The following is a 21,555-nucleotide window of genomic DNA, read 5'->3' on the forward strand; positions in this document are numbered from 1 at the left end:
GGGACTTTCCATCACCTATGAAAAACAAGAAAAAAACTAACACAGTAACCTGATTAATGTTTTGTTCAAGATCCTGCATAGTTCATTTCTGCACATATCATAACTGTGCTTTTGCCCTGTTGTCATTATTGCCATTTTTGGTGATTGAAAATGGAGACATGATATGGTTTCATAAGTGGCAGACCTGATATTTCTTTTCATGCTTAACATTTGTATTTTCTAAACAAAACAAAATTGATAGAGCTCTAGAATCAAGACATACATAAATACTGAAAATTGTGTTAAATCTTGCTCTCAGACTTTTTATCATGTTGGTACAGTAGAGGATGTATATTATCATATGACTGTTTTCTTCGCTCTGTTTTACCCCTGTTCACTCTTTCTGCCTTTTGTGAACCTTGTTGTAGGTGGTTGTGATTGCCTATGATGATGGTGACCCTGTGAAGCAGAACACAACTCTAGTGGAGATCACGGTCCTGCAGCCCTCCAGAATCCCCATCTTTACCGAAGAGGAGTACCGGTCAGTTTTCCAACTCTGTGCCTTTTATTTCCTGCTTTAGCTCTGTCCACTTGGTACATCCCTGCTCACTGTGGTCAGTGGTTTCTGTGCTTGCTCCTGAGGCCTTGAAGCTGATTTAACTCATGTTTATTCAGTGCAGCAGTTTTAGTTTTTTTGTCATGTTGTCGAGCTGATTGGAGAGAGAGTCATTTAGATTTTTTTCTGCTTTTGTTGGTAACCTCACCCTTTCATGTGACGTTGGACGCTCAGTGCTTTAACTGGAAGCTGCATTAGTCCATAGTATGCAGGAAGCTTTGGATCATCTGAGGAATTTAGAAATCAATATGCTGGAATTAACCTACTGCAGCATTTTTACAAAAATGACATGCACCTATTTTTGACAACAGAGAACCTCATTTTTTTTCAGCTTGAAAACACACCAAGGCTTTTTACACACCAAGGTGTTCTAAGTTTACTCAGTAACTATGTGGACTCCTGTACAAACTGGTGGGGCTATTCTTTGGTAATAGAAGTTTGTAATAACACTTTTGGCCCGCCAGTGGTCCATAGGCTTTTTAAGCGGCTAAGGGACTTTTTCTTAAGTGCGACCAACCTTAGAGAGAGTGAAACATCAGCTTTGTTCATATTTCCACATATTCTTTGGGTCATTTTTGAGTTACAGAATGTTAAGACTATACAAGATTTAAATAGTTAAAGTAATAAATAAAGAAATAATAAATGAATTAAATATTAACTTTAGCTTTCTTTTTTTGAGGCGTGTTTAGAGCCATTGAAAATAAATAAATAAATGAACAGGACTAAGAATAACAAAACTAGTGTGATTAGCTCAGCATGGATGCATGCCAACAAAAGGAGATTGGAAGAATTAATTTCCCACATCCCTTTTTCTTTGCAGTTATTGATTTATTTTTACCACTGAACCTGAAAAGAGGCTGAAACTGGGATTTGTTTTTTTCTTCAGAATTATTCAGTGCATGTTTTCCCAGGCAGTGTGTGAATGCCAGTGTGCTTAATGAGGACTCTGTATGAATATGCAACTAGAAGTGCTGACACTAGTGGGGAGAGGGCATTCTGAAGCATTCTATTGTTTCCACAAAAAGCTGAGGGGACACGTCTGCGGTTTATGAAACTTCTCCTTTGGCTACTTTAAATATTAAATGTGTTTGACTTACAGGCGCATCGAGAGTGGCTTGCTTGGGCTGTGTGATGGGTCAGCGTTTTAGGGCAAGCGAGCGGTGTGCTTGCAGTATTGATTGTAATAAAGGTGCTGGAGGTCAAAAGACATTACTGATTTTGATTAGCTCCACAGCCTCACTGCCTACTCCAGTAATAGCCCTCGTCTGTGATAAAGACGTCCTGCTGTATCAAAGTGGAGCCCTTGACCCAAGTGAGAAATGACTTTGTTCATGTCGTTTGATTTTCCTCGTCGCCTCAGAGAATATTTTGTTTGCCAACATTAATCACCTCCGAGCTTTCATTTGTTATTAGCAAAGGATTTTGATCTAAAGTGCTGCCGATAATCTGTTTACTTAACGTTTGCCTTTATTGCAGTGCTTTGTAAGATGTGATAAGGGAGATGTAATGTTACCCACTGCTTCTCTGTTCTGTTTCTGTGAAGCCGTAAAGCTGTGATTACTTTAAAGCATTTATCTGATGTTGCCATGATGGAGAGACTTTGGCCAGTAAATTCTGTAGTGATGCGACTTTCATCTGTGTGTGTGTGTGTGTATGTGTTTCAGTTTACAAACTGAAAGAAGCAGAAGCAGCTCTTTTTGTGTTTTCAGTTTTTTGTTTGCTTTTTGAAGCAATCATTTAGAGGGTGGGCTTAAATGGAAATGTATACTTGATTGCAAATGTGTATTATTTAGTTTCTAATATAGGCAATACGATTCCTGATTTATTGTTAGAATAACTTTTGATGTCGGACCATCAGGCCCCCCACCCACCACCACCCATACCAGACCAGTGGCATACCCTCCTACTGCTGCTACCTGTGTAATGACCATGTTAAAACCTAAATGGACTCATAACTATCTGCCACTATTAATATCACCATTATTAACTATCTGTTGTATCTGGTTTGGTAATTTTTATCAATAATGTTTAAATAGCTCTGACCAAAGGAGGATGGGTCCCCCTTCTGTGTCTTGGTTCCTCCAGCTCTGAGGAAGTTTTTCCTTGCCACTGTCGCCGTTGGCTTGCACACTGGGGGTTTTTGATCCTTCATGTCTTACGTTACTTCTTTTTTGTCTCTGTCTTTTACTAATTACTAATTATGTAAAGCTGCTTTGTGACGACAACAGTTGTAAAAAGCGCTATACAAATAAATTTGACTTGACTTGATGTGACTTGATGTGTATAATTAGAGAAAAAAACAGTACATCAATCCGCCTATATATATAAAATGAATAACATTGATCACCTTGATCACAGTGGCACCTGCGAAGTCAAGTCAAGTCAAATTTATTTGTATAGCGCTTTTTACAACTGTTGTCGTCACAAAGCAGCTTTACATAATTAGTACTTAATAAAGAACAGAGACAGAGAAGAAAGAAGGAATAACATGAAGCGTCAAAGACCCCCGTGAGCAAGCCAACGGCGACAGTGGCAAGGAAAAACTCCCTCAGAGCTGGAGGAAGAAACCTTGGGAGGAACCAAGACTCACAAGGGGGACCCATCCTCCTCTGGCCAGACTGTTTTAAACATTAATGATAAAAATTACCAAAGCAGATACAACAGAAAGTTAATAGTGGTGATATTAATAGTGTCAGACAGGCACGAGTCCATCTAGGTTTCAGCACGGCCACCAAACAGGCAGCAGCAGCTGGCGGGTGAGCCATGGGTGGTGGCGGGTTGGGGGGGGACCCGCTGGCCGGACTGGTAGGTGGCAGCTGGTTAGATGCAGGTAGAGGGGACCTCAGCGGGCAATCTTCCTGCAGATCGGGCTGGGTGGCCATTTACTCGGGGGAGGTAAAGAGAGTGCAGAGAATGTTGAGAATCAGCATCTGGGTATGTCTGACGACTCCGGCAGGTCTGATTATCACAGCATAATTAAAAGGAGAGAGCCAGAAGGTAACACGGACACGGGCGTACCCTGAGAACACCAGCATCTATCTGCTCCACCGTCAACAAACCTGAGTGATCGCGTGTAAGCAGCGAGACGACAGCTCCAGCATCTCAGTGTACTACAATTCCCTGGGTCCGCGAACCCCTGGACCTGCAGCCCTTATCTAAGAAACATTAATTACCAAAAGCTAAACTAAACATATAAGTTTTCAGCTTAGATTTAAAGATTGAGACTGTGTCTGAGTCCCGAACATTATCTGGAAGGTTATTCCAGAGCTAGGGGGCTTTATAAGAAAAGGCTCTTCCCCCTGCTGAGGTTTTCTGAATTTTGGGAACGCGTAAGAGGCCAGCACCCTGAGATCTAAGTAGTCTTGATGGTTCGTAATATACTATAAGATCCTGCAGGTACTCAGGAGCGAGGCCATGTAGGGCTTTATATGTTAATAAAAGAATTTTGTATTCGATACGGAATTTAACTGGGAGCCAATGAAGTGCTGATAGAACTGGACTGATATGGTCAAATTTTCTAGTTTTAGTAAGCACTGGGCTATATCAAGTGAACAGCCAGTTCTTCAAAGTGATGTGTTAAAAGCAGGAAAAATGGGCAAGCATAAGGATCTGAGCCACTTTGACAAGGGACAAATGGCGACGGCTAGACATCTGGGTCAGAACATCTCCAGGTCTTATGAGGTGCTCCCAGTATGCAGTGGTCAGTACCTACCAAAAGTGGTCCAATGAAGGACAAACAGTGAACCAGCGACAGGGTCATGGGCGCCCAAGGCTCACTGATGCATGCAAGGAGTGAAGGCCAGTCTGTCTGGTTCTATCCCACAGGAGAGCTGCTGTGGCACAGATTGCTGAAAAAGTTAACGCTGAAGCTACTGCTGGCTATGTCTTGTGGATGGGTCAGAGCTATTTTCGTGGTACGAAGGGGACCTACACAATATTGGGCAGATTATGGTTTAAATGTTATGGTTGATTCGTGTATAGTTTGAATGAAAGCCTAATGTCTGTAGGAAACCCAGGGACACAGGATGGGTCGAGTGGACTTACAGACTAGGAAATCTGATTTACAGCACAACTAATGGCAGTTTACCATTCACACATCCTCACAGTCTTAAAGTGGTAGTTTTTGTTCTGTTTCTGCTAAAGGTAAGATTTGGATGCATTCACATTTTTGGTTCTTGTACCTGCAAGACTGTGTTTTTTATTTTTTTTTTATTAAGCAGTTCATTTTGTATTACTGAAATAGAAGAAAGCAGATGGTGACTGTGGTCTATGTAAAGACTGATATATGAGCATAAATCCACTCAGAAGTGTTTGTTTGTTACCTTATAAAACAAGGCACAGATTATAATGCATTTTTGGCAGGATTCTCGCCTGTGCCAATAAATTTGCAAGACAATTGCGAATGATATTATTGGCCAGCCATTTTATGAGTCAAGTCCTACTGCAAAGTAAAGACATTAGTAACAAAAATGATGGCCACTCTGGCTAACGAGAGTCTTCCAATTCCAATAAGATCAAACTATAGAGCTTTGTGATTAACGGCTCCTAATTAACTCATGATAACTGTAATTCAGCATTGACCGAAGGATATATTTAATGCATTGAAAGGGTGCAATATGCAAAAATTTCATACCGACCATTATCTACTGTAATTAAACCTTTCTAATGGAGGGGATCGGATATAAGTGATTTTCATGTTCATTACATCTCTTACAAAACTCCAGTGTTTCCAATTAATAACAGCTGTTCATTATGTCTCAAATGAACTTCTGAGTTCTAAAGTTTAATAAATCAGGTGTTATAAAGAGTTCCCAAATACTCTGTATCAACCCTATTCCTGCTGACACTGACTTGTACACCATACTAATATCACGTTTGAATCATTTGAGATCACTCGCCACATTTAAATTATATAAATTCAAAGTGCCATTTGTTCAGTGTTGCCAGATGCCTTTGAGTAGAAGTAAGGGGGTTTAAATTGCTATTTTAAAAGCGTGGAAAAAGAGCAATACTGTTTTTATTTAACCACAAATCTGGAGTGTTTAGTGCAGAATTGCCTGATTAAACTTCTCCCTTTTTTTCTCATTGGCAGTTTTAGCTTGTGGATGATGTTTCCCTTCCCCCTCATGTGTGTTGCTGCTCTGGAGCAGGCCAGACGCACTTAAGTACTTACATTCAAGATGATGATGCCCGCGCATAGCAACAGTTTCCATAGTGATTGTAATTCAAAGTGCAAAGCTCTGTCTAATTTAAGCATGATACACTGTATGCTATATACCAGCGTTAATGCCACTCAACACTCAACACTTCCTTTTTAGGCATGCCATTCAAGGGTGCGCTGCAACACTGAAAAAGCTAAAACAGCTAAATTGAACAGCTGAATCCTGCTCCTCCTGTCTCTGGCCGGGCCAGTGAGCATGACAACATTAGCAAGGCAAACTAATCAACTATCAGATGTTCAGTTAGACACGTCTGCAAGCAAGAATACAGCCCTATTTTTCAATAATTGGCAGATGAACTACACGGGACAAACAGTGTAGAACGTGTGTATACAATGAGCAATTACAGTACTTTGCTTCTCCGGAACATCTATCTAACAGGGCTGGGTAAACAAATCTTGCCAGAAGTGCAAGCATTGTCAGGGGCATTGATAGAGTAGATCAAACTAATTAATTGCAGTTTCAGTATCTCATTTCCTGTAGGCTATTTGCTGTATACCACTTGATGAGCTAGCTAATACCCACAAATGCTAGTGTGGCTTAGTGGGGTTTATGGAAAAATGTTCAGCTTGCCACAAACCAGAATCATTTTGATTAGAATGGCCTAATCATTTGTAGTTTGTGTTTGTCACCTTTAATAGGCGGTTTAAAGGTTAGTAGAGTAAAGCCAATACTTCTATATCTTAAAGACTGCTTGGATGATTAGATGTTCTTTTGCTTGGTTAAAGGGTTCTTTACATTGGTGAAAAACCTTTATATAGAATTATTGTAATACGGTGCTATATAGCATCAAAAAGAATTCCACAGTCTTTCATCCCCAAGTCAAAAAAGATTTTTTCAGTACTATATAGAAGTGTCATTGCGGTGTAGTGTAGTAGAAAAGTAGTCTTTGTTGGGGTAAAAGTGTTATAAATTATCTGTGCATGCTTTGTAGTGCACCTATTGCTAATGCTGTCAGTTGTACAGTTGAGGAGTTTTATTCCTTCAGGAGAGTGCAGTATATTTTTTACATAAGCTTCAGAAACATACAGCGGTGTATTGGTTGTAGAGACTCTTGGGTGTCTATTAGTGTCAGTGTAATTTGATTTGGAGATGTGTTGGTCTCTAAGCACTTATACATTTCTACTACTTGCAGCTGTGTTTCAATCAGCGCTCTCAGGTGGCTTCTCTGTTCTGTGTTTAGAACTTCAACCGGAGGCAAGGCCAGGCAAGTTTATTTGTATAGCACCTTTCACACACAGTGACTTTACAGAAACACAGAAAAATGCAAAGATATAAACAATAATAAAAGTATTTAAAAAAAGCATGCCAGAGCCATGCATCACAGTGCTGTTGCCTTATACCATCATAGCTCATAAACCAGGCAAAAAGGTCTGCGTGTGATGGCAGCTCAGTGGTCTGTGTGTGTTGGCAGCTTAGTGGTCTGAGTATGGTGGCAGCTCAGTAGTCTGTGTTGTATGGCAACTCAGTGGTCTGAGTGTGGTGGCAGCTCAGTGTTTTGAGGGTGGTGGCAGCTTAATAGAGTCTGTAAGGTAGCAGTTTAATTGAGTTTGTAGGGTGGTAGTTCACAGACCAGTTCTGTGGTCTGTGTGTGGTGGCAGCTCTGTGATTTATGTGTGTATGGTGGCAGTTCAGTGGTCTGAATGTTGCCTCATTAACACCTCGTTCCAACTCCTCATCTGCCTGTACCTGTGGGCTTTGCCCATAAGCTCCAAAGCGAGCTGTATTTGGCTCGGCTTGTCAGAGCTACTCAGCCAGCGGTGTCCTTCTGTGAGTCCAAATCAGGTCCCTGCTAAACGTTTCGATTTCACCACATTTTCAATATAGTATACTGATCTTAATTATACTAGTACATTGTACATAAGACATGAATATGATCTGGAAATGGTTGATTTAAAGCAACATTATGCAAGAATTGGTATTTCTAGCTTCTTGTCTCCTCCTATATTTGAGAAGTGTAACTTGTGATTTGAGCCACCCCTAAAGGACACGCTTGTTTTTGCATTTCTGGACAAGCTGAGAGATACAGACCTGGCATCTGAAGTGAAAGAGTTACGCAGACAGAGACAGTAGTAGAGTAATATTTCAGGATTTTAGATGAGTATGACTCGGGTTACACAGTATTACGCAGTTCTCACTAGTGTTTTTCTTGCCTGCTTTAAAAAAGTTGTGCAGTTTCTAGCATGCTAAGCCTGGAGTAGCTATGATAGCAATGCAGTGCACATCTCCTTATTACAGGTCCATGGATCATAAACATAATAAGCTGTTATTTTAAGGTAACAATGCTGCATAATGCTCCTTTAAAAGAGCATGCAAGCTCAATTGCTGCATAGTCGGGATGAGTAAGTGCCTATTATTTATTCATTTAATAAGAGCAACAGTAACTTGTACTTACATTCATGTGCAAGAGCTTGCTTGTTTTAAAATGTAGTTTGTGACGCAACATAAAAATCTTTTGAATTTGAACTAAACATGTGATTACAGCATGAATGTGATGACAGACGTTAATGGTCAAACAGTATTTTGCTGACTGAGTCAGGTATGAATTGTTAATTGTTAAACAGCCGGAACTCAAAGTCTCAAATAATATTTAGCACATTTTAGAACTGACCAGTTTGATCTGTCAAACAGTATATTAGCTAGACCTTAGTTGGGTCAGGACTTAAAATCAGTTTTTGAAGCTCATTTAACTACAGTAGTCTAAAGAAAAATGGGGTAAAGCCTGATTAGGTATGTGTTATACGTTTATTTACTGTCTAGAGAAAGGCTAGGAAAGAGTGACCCAGGTGACTGCCCATGTGTGCGAGCCAGAGCTGCTGGCCGTGGAGCTCTGTGCTGAGTGATTAGAATGAACTGGCATGCTGTGTGTGTGCATGTGTGTGTGTGTGTGTGTGTGTGTGTGTGTGTGTGTGTGTGTGGTGCAATTGCATGCCATGGCCAGGGGGTACAGTTTGATGGACTTTGGTATATGTGAGGTCTGCACACTGGACCCCTTTAACTACTAGTGTACAGGTGTACTGTATGCTAGGTGTCATTGACTGCTCTTCTTTTCTACCATGCACAATTTTTGATGTCCAGTATTTTTCTTGAGTTGAAATGTAGGGATGCATCACAAGACCTGTCACGATAGAGATCATTGTCATTTTAAGAACATTTTATGCCACTGATATAATAATAATGTATTAGCATAATGATGCAATCACACAACTTTAAAGAGCAATGAACTTATTATTGTGACAGCCCTGTGTACCACTATGGAATTTAGCATGATTATTCATTTACATTTACATTTACATTTACGGCATTTAGCAGACGCTCTTATCCAGAGCGACTTACAAAGTGCTTTGCTATTTACCCAAGAAAAGCCTTAGCTAGTTAGAATAGACTAATAATACAAAAGATACCTCTAAGCTTAGACATTACTAAACACAAGACAATAAGGCGACCATAGAACTATTCGTCCAAGTACTCTCTGAAGAGGTGGGTCTTCAGTCTGCGTTTGAAGACAGCGAGCGACTCGGCCGTTCGGACATCCAGGGGCAGCTCGTTCCACCACTTTGGTGCCAGGACAGAAAAAAGCCTGGACGCTTGTCTTCCGCTTCTGCTTGTCTTGTATTCACATCTGGTTGTGGCCAGTGTCAACACCAGTTACATAAATTGTTCAATACTATCAGCAGAACTGATTGCAGTAACCATGTATTATTATATGCAAATATCCAATGTTATTTGGCAGATGCTTTCATCATGAGTATTTTTTATGGTTAGAGATTGCAGCAGAAGTAGATGAGGGCATGGGCATAAATTGTTGTTGATATGTTGTTGACTGAACCTTCACAGTCTTCCACATGTGATCCAGTGGCGTTATCCACCATGCTATGCATTTGAGTGAGGAAAGACCAGCACTGGTGGCTAAACACTGTAACACTTTGCATTTACAGATTGTGAGTATCAGCTGTAATTCCAAGAACAACAATAATAAATGAATATATTAAAACAGCCTATTTGGTCATCCTCATGCCACCTAAGCAGTTCATTCTACTCATTCGACTTATGCAGGTGCTCTGCTGTATCTGGCACCAACGAGCCATTAGTGTCAAATCCTGCTACTGTCAATTGGTGGATTAGCCGCAGATCCAGGGCATCTCAAATCGCACCATGTGACATTTTTCCATTACTACAAGGTTCAGACACTTGTGGGGGTAACATGGGCTCTCTGACTGGTCTTCAGCTTTGCATCAGAGTGTAATGCACTGTGTGTTGAGGTATTCCTCTAGTAACCAGCTTTAAAAAGTTTGGAGACACCTGTCACGTTAAACCTGGCGAGTGAGGATTTACAGAGCGCACATTTGGTGCCCGAAATTCACAGCCCTCTGTTCTGTGTTGACTGCACAGTTTGTTTTATTCATACACTTTTATTAGGCTTTAGAATAGCAGGGAGTTGAGGGATTGCTGGGAGTCTGAGTGCAGCAGTAGGAAAGACGATTAAGTTGTGTTTTGCTCGCTTGTCCAGGGATTTGGGCTTTGGGTTTAATTCAACTGCAGCGTTCCACTGTGAAGTTTGTTCTGTGAGGGGTAAGTGTTCAAAAGCTGGCCGCTGACTGAAACAGAAGCCAAGGAGGAGCAGACCGCTGAAAAGCCTGGAGAAGAAAGGGAGTGCTAATGGCGCAGGGTGTAGAGGAGATAAAGTGTTTCTCCAAAGACCTCATTAGCCTGCCCTCTGTAACTGTGTGCTTCTGTAGGTCTGATAACAGCACATAGTGAGAAAGAGGGAAGCATGTGCACACTCACTCATTCTGCTCACACACATTCGTGTATGCTGTTTGTTAGCGATGCTCGGTTGGTAAAAGGTCAGTCTGGTCTTTTGAGCCATTCCAACAAGGCTGTGATAATGGAATTTTGGGCTAATGATATTGGCTGCTCTCAAAGCGCACAAGAAAAGAACCACAAGATAGACCCCTAGATAGACAGGCAGACAGATGTATTGACCTATCTTATGCTCCGCATTCCCCAGTGCTTTATTTGCAGCACAAACTGCAGGTTTTTCAAAAATGTGGAGGGCAATATTTATACCAAACCATTTATTTTGTGTGCATGTGTAAAGTCTCTCTGAAAGATAGGAATTGGGTGTCTATTTTATGTTAAACAGAAAGTTCAGTAACTTCAGCTGTTTAAGTGTTGCCAGGGCGGCAAGTATAGCATGACTGAAGATACTTTAACCTCTTGAGACCCTGCGTCCTCATATGGGGACATTACATCTCTGCCTCTCTGCACCATGATACTTCATTTTTTAAAACATATGAGGACATTGATTTTTTGCAAAAACAACTTCCTGTACAAAGACTAACTTTAGTTTTTATACTTGTTAGGTCCTACTAATCCCAAATAGCAGACATTAAAAATGCACACCAAGAAAAACCTCTGGGTTTTAGGAGGCTAAGTGATTAGTTTGCCAGTATTTCTACATAATCGACAAGAAATGTAAAAAAAACTGGGTGACGATGGCAGAGAGTGATAAATGGAGCTTAAATCTTATAAGAGGAATAATAATAATAATAATAATAATAATAATAAAAAGAAATTGTGTATGGGAATTAAAGTTTGGAGAACTAATATAGGCCAATCCATCAAGAGCTTAAAATGTAAGGATTTTATGTGTCTTTCAAATCAGATACATGATGGAACTGGAAGCCAGTGAATTTTTAAAAATTAAAGAACAAGAGAGATATGAAAGGATTTTCTAGTGTGAGTGAGTCGAACAGCAGAGATTTGCATTTATTGCCGTTTGTGTAAATATTTAGAAGGGAGACCAGAGAAAAACAAATAACAATAATCTAGACAGAAGTAGTGAGCACATAGACCAGTATCTCTGCATCATGAAAGCTGAGAGAAGCACAGTGAAAGAAGGCTGATTCGGAGACCAAACTGATATATGATTGAAAAGAGCATGGATTCAAAGATAATTCCAAGCTTTCTGGCAGTAGTCGAGGGAGTTTCTGTAATAATATCTAGCTTCAGAGGGAGGCTTTTGCTTTAAAAATAACAGCCCTGGACCTGTCAGCCTAACTTCTGTTATATCACATTTTAACCAAATAAAGTTTGATAGCATCCGATGTTTAATATCCTGTTTAACAGATTGGTTGGTGAGAAAGAGGCAGTGGGGCAGGTACTCAGTATAGAAATAGAAACAGAATGTTTAAACCATGCTGGCAAATGATAAAACCAAGCAATATCACATTAGAGACGATTAACAAAAAAGGGCCTTAAACCGATCCCAGTGGCACACCTTGTGTAAGATTGAAATTTACCAATGGAAATAAACTGCTAACATTAGATTTGAACCAGGCAGTGCCTGGAGAATGAAATAATATGGTTAACAGTGTAGAACTTAGATCTAAAAGAGGCCAGATGTTAATGAGGCCTGTATCTTCAGAACAGAGAAGGTCATTCACTATCCTTAAAGCAGCTCTTTACTCTGGCATGAGCAGACACCTGACCTAAAAGACTTGAACATCTTATTGGTATGTATGTGTGCTTATAGTCAAGAAGCTATTTTTTCCTAGTACCTTTGAGTGAAAGAGCAGGAACCAAGGCTTTAATAAGTAATTTTGGAGCATATGGAGCTGGGTCTAAGGAGCATGTTGCTGTGCTAAATGTTCTGACCAGTTTGTGTATGTAGGCTGGATTGGTGAGAGTAAAGCTCTAAAAAGTAGTGTCAGCACATGTGGGTGTGGTGTCAGAGGTGGGGTAGTATGTCATGTTTTATAAATGGTGTCAGTTTGATTTCAACAAAGACATGGAAAAATTGAGCACATACAGTAAATCAGGGGAATTGGACAGTTCAGAGGACATAAGCTGAACGGGTTTACTGATTGTTTTAAAGAGAAAAATGGGTTTATCATTACCCTCTTTTTTGTGAATATATTTGATTGTTTTCCAAAAATAAGAGAGAAAATAAACAAACACTTTGATGTACCACAATGAGGTTAAGAAAATAAATAAATAAATGAAAATAACGGTAAAGATAAACAGAGGGGCGGGGGTGGGGAGTAACTATAAATGCAATGGGACATTAAAAATAAGCAGTGTTATGTATAAAAAATATGAATATATAGATATATTAAGTATATAAATACATAACATAAATATTTATATATAATTTCACTCATAAATAAAACTATCTGTATATTTTGTCTTTAATGCAGGCTGTATAGACAAGTACCTTAACTATATGGCCTGTTTTATTATAGAGGCTCTCAAGATATCTTCTAATTATTTTCATGAGTTCAGGGCAGTACCGTAGTGAAGCATGGGTAGAGAGAACAACTCAACAAATCTAAAGGTTAGAGATGAAAGTAATAAACTTTGAAACTGTGCCAATACAAGAAACATGAAGAACATTGTAGAACGAAATAATTATAATAGTTTGGTATGTGGTAAGATGTAGTAGTTTACATGCTTCTCTAGTTTATTACCAGTTTGATCATTAAGCAGGGTGGCCTTGTTCGTGAGCGATTAAAAATTGAAGCGCACAGCATTTCTTTTGCTCAGCCCGACCAAGCTGTTAAAAAAAGTGGAAGCTAAATTTTGGTAGCTGCCACTGAAGGTGAGAGCTACTCCCACGCTGTGCCAGAGAGTGTCTGTAGGTTTGTTCAAAGGACCAGATGGAAGATATACAGTAGACCTGCATTCGTAAACATTATTGTAGATCACTGAAGCACACACTTGTGCGGTGTGACTCACATTGGATATATCGGGCGACATTGAGCTATTCCCAGAGTGTTGCAGTGGTTATAAACATCAGTAGCTACAGCTGCAGTTCAGATATTGAGTAGGAGAGGGCCAGACCATGGAAACAATGTGTGTTTATAGAACAAATTAAATTGCCAGGACTGTCCAGTTTCTGACCCAGTAAAATGTCATAGGATACGTCTAAGAGATGCATTGTTTGTACTCACAGCCAAGTTAAATGCCATCTTAGCCAGCAGATCCACATTCCACATAAACCTCAACACCAACCCCAAGGCCAACAACTTTAAGAGAAAGCGGCAACTTGCTTAATATGTCAGATTGGCACAGTGTGGGCTCTGTAAGAGCTAATTAAGCTGCTGACAGATAGTAGTCCACAGTATGATAGTCCAGATCTGACTGCATTTCAGATGTATTATTTATTAATTCCCCATCTTAGGTGTCTGATTTGCATTGTTGACCAAAAACAAATGAACAAACAAAAGCAATGTGACGCGTCAACGGCAGACAAGCACACACTCAGCATACACTCAGACCAGAAAAAGAAAAACTACACAAAGTCTCTATTACGTTAGGAGATGATTCAGTTATGGATGATTGCAGTAGCTCCAAGGCAGGGAGAGACTGCACAGAAACAAAAGTCACCAGATCAATTGTGTAAACAAAACAAACACTACATGTAGATCTTTCACAAAAGCAGAGCTGTGCTACAGTTTCTCTTTAGCTTGAATGAGATTGTTGTCAGCATTCTGTAAAACATACACAGTAATAGTTGCAGTGAAGGACGGCATTCATGAGGTGGAGCGTGGATGGGTCAATTTAGACACAGTAATTTGCTTCTTTTTCTTTTTTTCTTTTTTTTGTTTGTGTGACCGAGCTGAGACCTTTCCATTTAAATGTCCTTACTTAGTATTCAGACCAGTGAGTGTTGTGAAGAAATGCTAATGAAATTTGAAAAGGTAAAAATAAGACACAGGTTAAAGCACAGGTTAAAATTCCCTGCGCAGGTTACATCCACGTACGTCTGCATATGTGTTGCATGTATCTTTGTGTGGTCAAGAAGCATTAAGTGGTCAGACTTTATAGAGAAACTGGGGTCTGGGTGTGACTCAAAGCACTGAAGCCAAGTTAGAGCTAGGCTAAAGGCAATGTTTGGCTATGCGCACAAAGGCAGATGTTTTTTCCTCGCTCTGTGAATGGAAAGACGATTAGAGCTCTGGTTTGAGTATAACCTGCAATAAATCATAATTTGTATACTTTGCTGCAGATGCTATTAGGCCACAAAGGCAGCTCTTGTGTATGTTCTACATGTTGTATAAATGACACCTAGAATGTCAGTTCAGTTCAGCTAGGATAAACACAGATTACAGGCAGTTTGCCTTTGCATGCAGTGTTGGAATCTGGAGTATGAAACTGCGATGAAACACTCTCTCACTTGAGAGACATATTATATATATTATATAGACCTAATGTATACATTATAACTTACATTACAGTAGGGTCTTTTTCATATTTTATTATGATAGACTATATATTATATTATATATTATTATATATTATATATTGCAAATGACACTGTGGTTAATCCAAAATGGTCCAAAAAACAGATTTGTATAATTCATACAATTATTTGGCCAAAAGTATCAAGACACCTGCTCATTTATTGTTTCTTCCTAAATCAACGGTTAAATTAAAGAACAGTTTATTCTGCTTTTGTTGGATAACTGTCTCTACTGTCTAGGGAAGGTTGAATTTTGGAGCATTGTTGTGAGGATTTGATTTCATTCAGCAGAAAGAATGCTAGTGAGGTCAGGGGGTTGAATATTCATCACCCTACCTCCACACCCAGAAGTATCCCAGCCATCCCAGAAGTATTGGACGGAGCACCAACATCCACAGCTCAATTCTGTGGGCTTTATATATGCCAATATATGTCCAAATGTATGTTTGTGGACACCTCTTCTAGTGGATGCATTAAGCAACTTAAAATTGTACCCATTGCTAACAAGAAAAACACATACATACAACACGCATACACAGCTTTCCTAGTTTCTGTAGAGAATACTGTCAATACAATAGGACTCTCTGGAGCAGATACATGTGATGTGTGTGTACACTGTATTCTGTATAAAGGGAAGCCCTAATAGGGCTGCATAATCAAAGAATTAGTCCATTGTGACTTACATTAAAAAATTAATCAGAAAAGACAAAGTGCAGTTATTAGTCTTGTCAGTACTTACAGTTGTATGAGAAATGTTGGGCATTGTCTTATTAATTGAGAGGAAATAAACACAGCTTCTGTAGCTAATCAAATTTCCATATTGTGATGCTTTTTGCATTGTGCACAGTCCTGTAATGCAGTCTTGGCCATCTCTGCTTTCCCTCTTTTAAACCCAGGATGTAAATTGGGGGTGTGTGCATGTCATCAAGCCATGCCTATTTCTTATTATTATTAACGTGTTATCATTAATGCCGTTGTGGTGTTGCTGCCCTCATTTACATTAATAAAGATTCAATGTTTGTGATGGATACTGCAGACTCGAGAGTTAAACAGTTTTCCATGTAAACTAATGCCGCAAATAATGATTCTAGCAATGGAAGGTGTGTGTTTAGAGCTGAAGCAAAAGCAGAAATTCAGTGCTGTAGTTAGAACAGCACATAAGGAACCCAGCACCATATTGGTACTATAGTAGTACATACTACTATTACAGATTATCATCAGATATAGTAAAAACATTTATGGAATCACTGATGTGGCAGTTAAGGACTGGCCTTCATTATTATTATTATTATTATTATTATTATCAGTACATTTTCAGTACAAAATTGATAATAATCTTTTGCAGTTTTTATTTTTAAGTCTTCGTAAGTGTTTTGAGTTTATTGTGTGTTTCAGATATATTTAAGGTATGTCCTGTCTTGACTCCAGGTATGTACTTTTCTCCTGACAAAGTGAACAGAGTGTACTTTTTTTTATATATTAAGGGTGCATTTTTGTACCTTAGGAGGTTTTCATGTTTGTTTGTACTTTAGGAGGTTAAGCATATTTTTAGCATTAGTTATGGTATGAAGCCCAGTGTTGGGATAGCAAAAAAAACCCAAAAACACTGCTGTTCATGTGTGAATGAGAGAAGGAATGTAAGACTTCATAGCATCAAGTCTACTTGTGTTACAAAGAAAACCTACGCCTCACTCAGCTCTTTTGTGTGTTTTTTTTCTTTGCTGAAGTAGTTATGATGTTATCTTGTTCACATAAAGCCACTGCAGTTGTTTTTATTAGAGGATTCAGTGTTCAAATAGGAAACCTTCTGCCGACACTCGTCTATCACTGAAGTTGCTTGAAGTGCTTTAAGTATGTGGCCATTTTATTTATTTCAATGGTATTATGCAAACAATATCGCTGTGTAGAGCAGTTCATTTTCTTTTGTCTTTGCACATTCATCCTTGCTGTATTATATCCCTCAGTTTAATCAGAAGTCTTTCAGTTCAAGATCTGAGGGAATCTCACTTTCAACCATGTCATCAAGGGCAAATGGTTCAATTTGGCCTTTGAGTCTTCTCTCGCAGATTACTCTGCACTGATATCTTTTTAATTAGCCTCATTTGTGAGATGAGGCCCTTAAGAGTCTGGGCAAAAAAAGCGAGCAGGAATTATTTTGGAATTAAAGACTTCCAGGCAAGGCTATGCATTATTGTTTTGATTCATTCTTGCGATTAAGATGCTGATGTGCTGATACTGAGATCCACAAATGAGTGTTTAACTATTTATTTGCTGAAGATATTAATGAGGCTCCAGGGTATCCTGATGGGGAAGAACGAAGCCTGTGCAAATGTGCGTCGGTAACAGCTTGTTTATGCAGCTTAATAGCATTTAGGATAATTAGTAGTAACCTATTATGCGCAGAAATACCCCAGAGTATGGTTAAAGGTACCTCATTTAGGTATACACCCATACAGTGAGTGCTGTATTGATCTTAGGCTGAATTAGAGCTGTTTCCTCTGCATTATTTAATGACCTCTGAGCCTACAATACAGAACTGACTTCAACAGACTTCAACTGTTCCTGAATATAGCTGAGCTGTTGGATTCATAATCACACCTCCCATGATCTTCACACTGTCTTATAGATTGTACCTGGAAGACAAGAGGATGAGTAAATATGTCTAAAGAAATAATGATTAATATACTAAAAACTATGGAATGCTATACAACACACAAGATGAGCTGAACAACCAGTATGCGACTATCCGTGGTCCCTATGCTGCAGTGTTGGCTGGTAGAACCTTATGTGCTTGAATGACTTGTCACTCAACAAATACCCCCCCCCCCCCCCCCCCCCGCTTGATTTAGATGAAAGATTTTGAGTTGATAAAACAGCACTAACATGATAAAAATCTCAATCTAAAGTGAAAAACATAGCAAACATGGATTCACAGCACAGTAGCACTAGTCACATGACACAGGGGGAAAAAGCAGCAGCCAGGAAAATGTATGATTATATGCATTTTTATTGTGTGTGTGTGGGGTGGAGGGGGTGGGGGGGGGGGTTGTGGCACACTGGGTCTTGTTAAAGTCAGTGAAAAAGATATTAGAATGCATTTTTCTTCATTAATGTGACATATTTCCGGGTGAAATGGGACGTGCGAGCGGTATATTGTTGTGGGTAGGACATTGTATTATCTAGCAGGACTGGATTGGATGGTAAAAAAAGTGTCATTTTGAGGGTACCGCAGGCTAAAATAAAACCCTGTAATAACATCATTTGTATTTATATAGATTTTCAGGGAGCCTTCTGTTTCTAAGGGTTCATTAGGAGCTCCTGCACTGCCAAGCCCCCCTCTGTAAACACCTTGTGTTTGATAAACTTATTTGGCAGACAAACGACCAATAGACCTTAACTGGTCAGTTTGTTTTAAAAGCTAGAATAATAATGAATAAGTAAAGAGACTTTGTGAGAATGATAGCACTATTTTCAGGAACATTTACATTACAATTGGAAAAATACAACTATAATGAGTAAATGGATTTTCCTGGGCGAACTTATGATGTCTGTGTTGTGGGGTGGTTTTCTCTGGAGTGCTGGTCAGAGCGGACAAAGAGGACTGAACTTTCTTCACTTTTAGTCACAGAGGCTGCACGGGCACGCAGATTAATATGATCTGTCTAACTGTTGTGTATCATTTAGACATTTAGTAAGAAATATTGGTAACACTTTACAACATCTTAGTGTTTCTTGCTCTAATACACCCACTTTAACTCAGGAACGACTTGTTAATGAGCTGATTCGGGCTACTGATCAAGTATGCAGTAGGAGATGTTTTAAATGATGTCTTTATTGTTACTTCAAACATTACCAGATGTTAACACAAGATTGTGTTTAATGGTTACTTCATGTTTTTAATACAAATTTGAACAATAATTAATTATAAGCTGTGTAATGATATGTAAAACAAGATTTTTTTGCTTTGTTTTTATTTCTACCATAATTGACTGATTAACTAACATATTACTTAATCATTTAGTAATTGGTTGTGAGTAATGTTTTTTTATTAAGACATTAGTTTACAAATTGTAATGCTTAATGTTTAATTGGCTGGTGTCAATTAATAATTAGTTAAGAAATCAATTAACCGTTTAGTAATGTGTATTACTATGGTAAGTACTTTTAATTAATGTATCCATGTTGTAAAGTGTTAGCGAATTACTATATTTATTCTCACACACTATGACTCACAGAAGAGAGAGAGTTGCACTCCAGCGTGCAACTCTTTCTTCTGTAGCGCAGCATGTGCACAATACATACATTTATACCTCTTTATATAATATATAAATTAGAAATGAGGAGTCCACTGGAGTCTTAGATCATAGTGGGATTTTTTTGTGGTTGATAAATGGGTTGAAATATACTTTGATGGGCATCCATATACCTCGACCTTGCATGTGTGGGGAAACACTGTTTGAGCAATGATAAACTGTGGTGTGCAAAAGTGTTAACCCCATCTGAATTTCAGCACATTTTTCACATTACACATAGTTTGATTTCCGAGTGGATTTGAGTAATTCATACTGTAGATAGAGTTTGCCCCTAATTTTGATAATTAGGATCAGTGTGAGTGCCTCAGTTAATGACCAGCCTTGATTTAGACAGATCCTTTCCAATCGAATCTAACTTTAGGCCTTTAAATCAGAGTAAACTTGGCACCACACAGATTGTCCAGTCAGGCACATCATGCCCCAGAGTAAAGAGATTCCTGAAGACCTCAGAAAGTAGGTGGTGGACTCTCAGTCTGTCAGCCTGGAAAGGGTTATGTATACCTGTTGTTTTACCCAAAGACATGTGATGTGCACTTCATTTGTGGAGTCAAAAGAATTGAAAGTGGAATTAGTGAGGAAATGAAACATTTGACATCACCCTTTCATCTCTCTTTCACCAAGGAAACAAGCCCTTCACACTTTCAGTCCTCTCTTTCTCTCATCTGAAAAGACCAGGGAGTACACAGCACCTCCGAGCACTGACGCTGCCTCTTCTTTCTCCCTGCCTCTCTCGTCTCTCCACCAGCCCGCAGAATATTTATGGCTTTGATCCTTTCCATGGTAACCGAAAGGAAGCTTATCAGCTTGTGGTTTGTTCGTGTGAATGCTTTTGACTTTCTGCTGACAGCAGACGTGTTGAGCTGCAGCAGCGTGTATTGTCTCAGTGATAACAGAGCGAACACTTCACTGGCTTTCCAGCACAATGGGTCAGGGCAAATGCTGCAGGCTGCAGTAGGTTGCTCATGATCACGATGCTGCTTTTTCATTAGAGTTTGGCTGCTGTCCACCTACTCGTCCTTCCTTCATTGATGTCCCTGCCTGTTTCTGTCAGTCTGTCTTGGAACACTCTACCATTTTCTACAGCCAACTTATATTATGTTGACATGCATAAGGATTCTGAGAAGGTCCTATATTTCACTATTTCACCTTAGTCTAAATCTTGTCCGCCCAGTTACGTAGCATTTCACATCTACTGAGCGGGCAGGACAATGCTTGCGAAAGTTGAATAATACAGAGCTGGGAGTGGGGATGATAGAGATGCTATTCTTCCTGTTATAAGTCAGAGGAGCACTGTAATTTTGAAGCTGTACTAGTTGGACTACTGAATAATACAGCTTAGCCTTTCTGCGGTATCGTCTTAAGTGCAAAATGTGAGACACCAAACATGTCTTAAATGATCAGCGAAGTGGCGTAAGGGGAAAATGATCTAAATTAGATTTGTATTAACAGATTTTTACCTGCCTTGGCATTTCTATACCTTTTTAAAGAAGCCCCTTCGAGTGCCCCTCTCTTTTAGAAGACCGTTGAGCTCTTCCCATAAATTTTAAAACTAGTGTAACTTCTTCAGGCTAGTCTACCTTTTGGTTTTACTCTGAAGTGCTTTTGACTATGAGGGGTAAAAAGCCCTCTGTGGAGAGCTAACAACTCTCATATGAATGCAGTTTTCGCCACCAAATCCCACATTATACCTCGCTCTAGAGGTCTTATTTCTTGCTAGAATTGAAATCTATTGAAGAAAATTGCAGCTTACTTTACAATGCATGAGGTCTAATAGAGATTGAAAGTTTAAATGAATGAAAGATTGCAGGTGGTCTATGCGGATGTGTTGATTTGTGCAAATTTTTGTTCTTAGGTTCAGTCCGGTGAGTGAGAATGCCCCAATCGGCCGAGCAGTGGGCATGATCTTGGCAGCAGCTGTGAACACCACCATCTTCTACTCTATTGTGGGAGGAAATGATGCAGGTGAGTGATCTGAGGAGGGGCAGGCCTTTGCTCTGCTCAAGTGCTGGCATTCCCTACTGTGCTCATACACACATGCACAGACCTTGTTTGTTTAGCTTTGTTCCAAACAGAGGACTGTGTTTGGGCAGCATTTGCAAGCGGTCACATCTCCCAGAGTCATTTATTAGCTCTAGTGGCCTTAGCTGCATGCCCTTGCTCCAGCCCCTCAGGGAGTATAGG

At 39.5% G+C, this 21,555-nt stretch overlaps 1 protein-coding gene across 3 annotated transcripts in view; it reads left to right on the forward strand.

Annotated features, from left to right (window-relative positions):
- The window catches only part of pcdh15a (protocadherin-related 15a), a 285,392-nt gene that overhangs the window by 224,494 nt on the left and 39,343 nt on the right, over window positions 1–21,555 (forward strand). For all 3 annotated transcript variants that reach the window (XM_072677969.1, XM_072677968.1, XM_072677967.1), the window contains 2 exons: window positions 408–520; window positions 21,227–21,336. In XM_072677969.1, coding sequence (XP_072534070.1) covers window positions 408–520; window positions 21,227–21,336 — 223 coding nt within the window. The remainder of the gene's footprint in view (window positions 1–407; window positions 521–21,226; window positions 21,337–21,555) is intronic.

The sequence above is a fragment of the Salminus brasiliensis genome, chromosome 4, assembly GCF_030463535.1.
Source record: "Salminus brasiliensis chromosome 4, fSalBra1.hap2, whole genome shotgun sequence".
Lineage (NCBI taxonomy): Eukaryota > Metazoa > Chordata > Actinopteri > Characiformes > Bryconidae > Salminus > Salminus brasiliensis.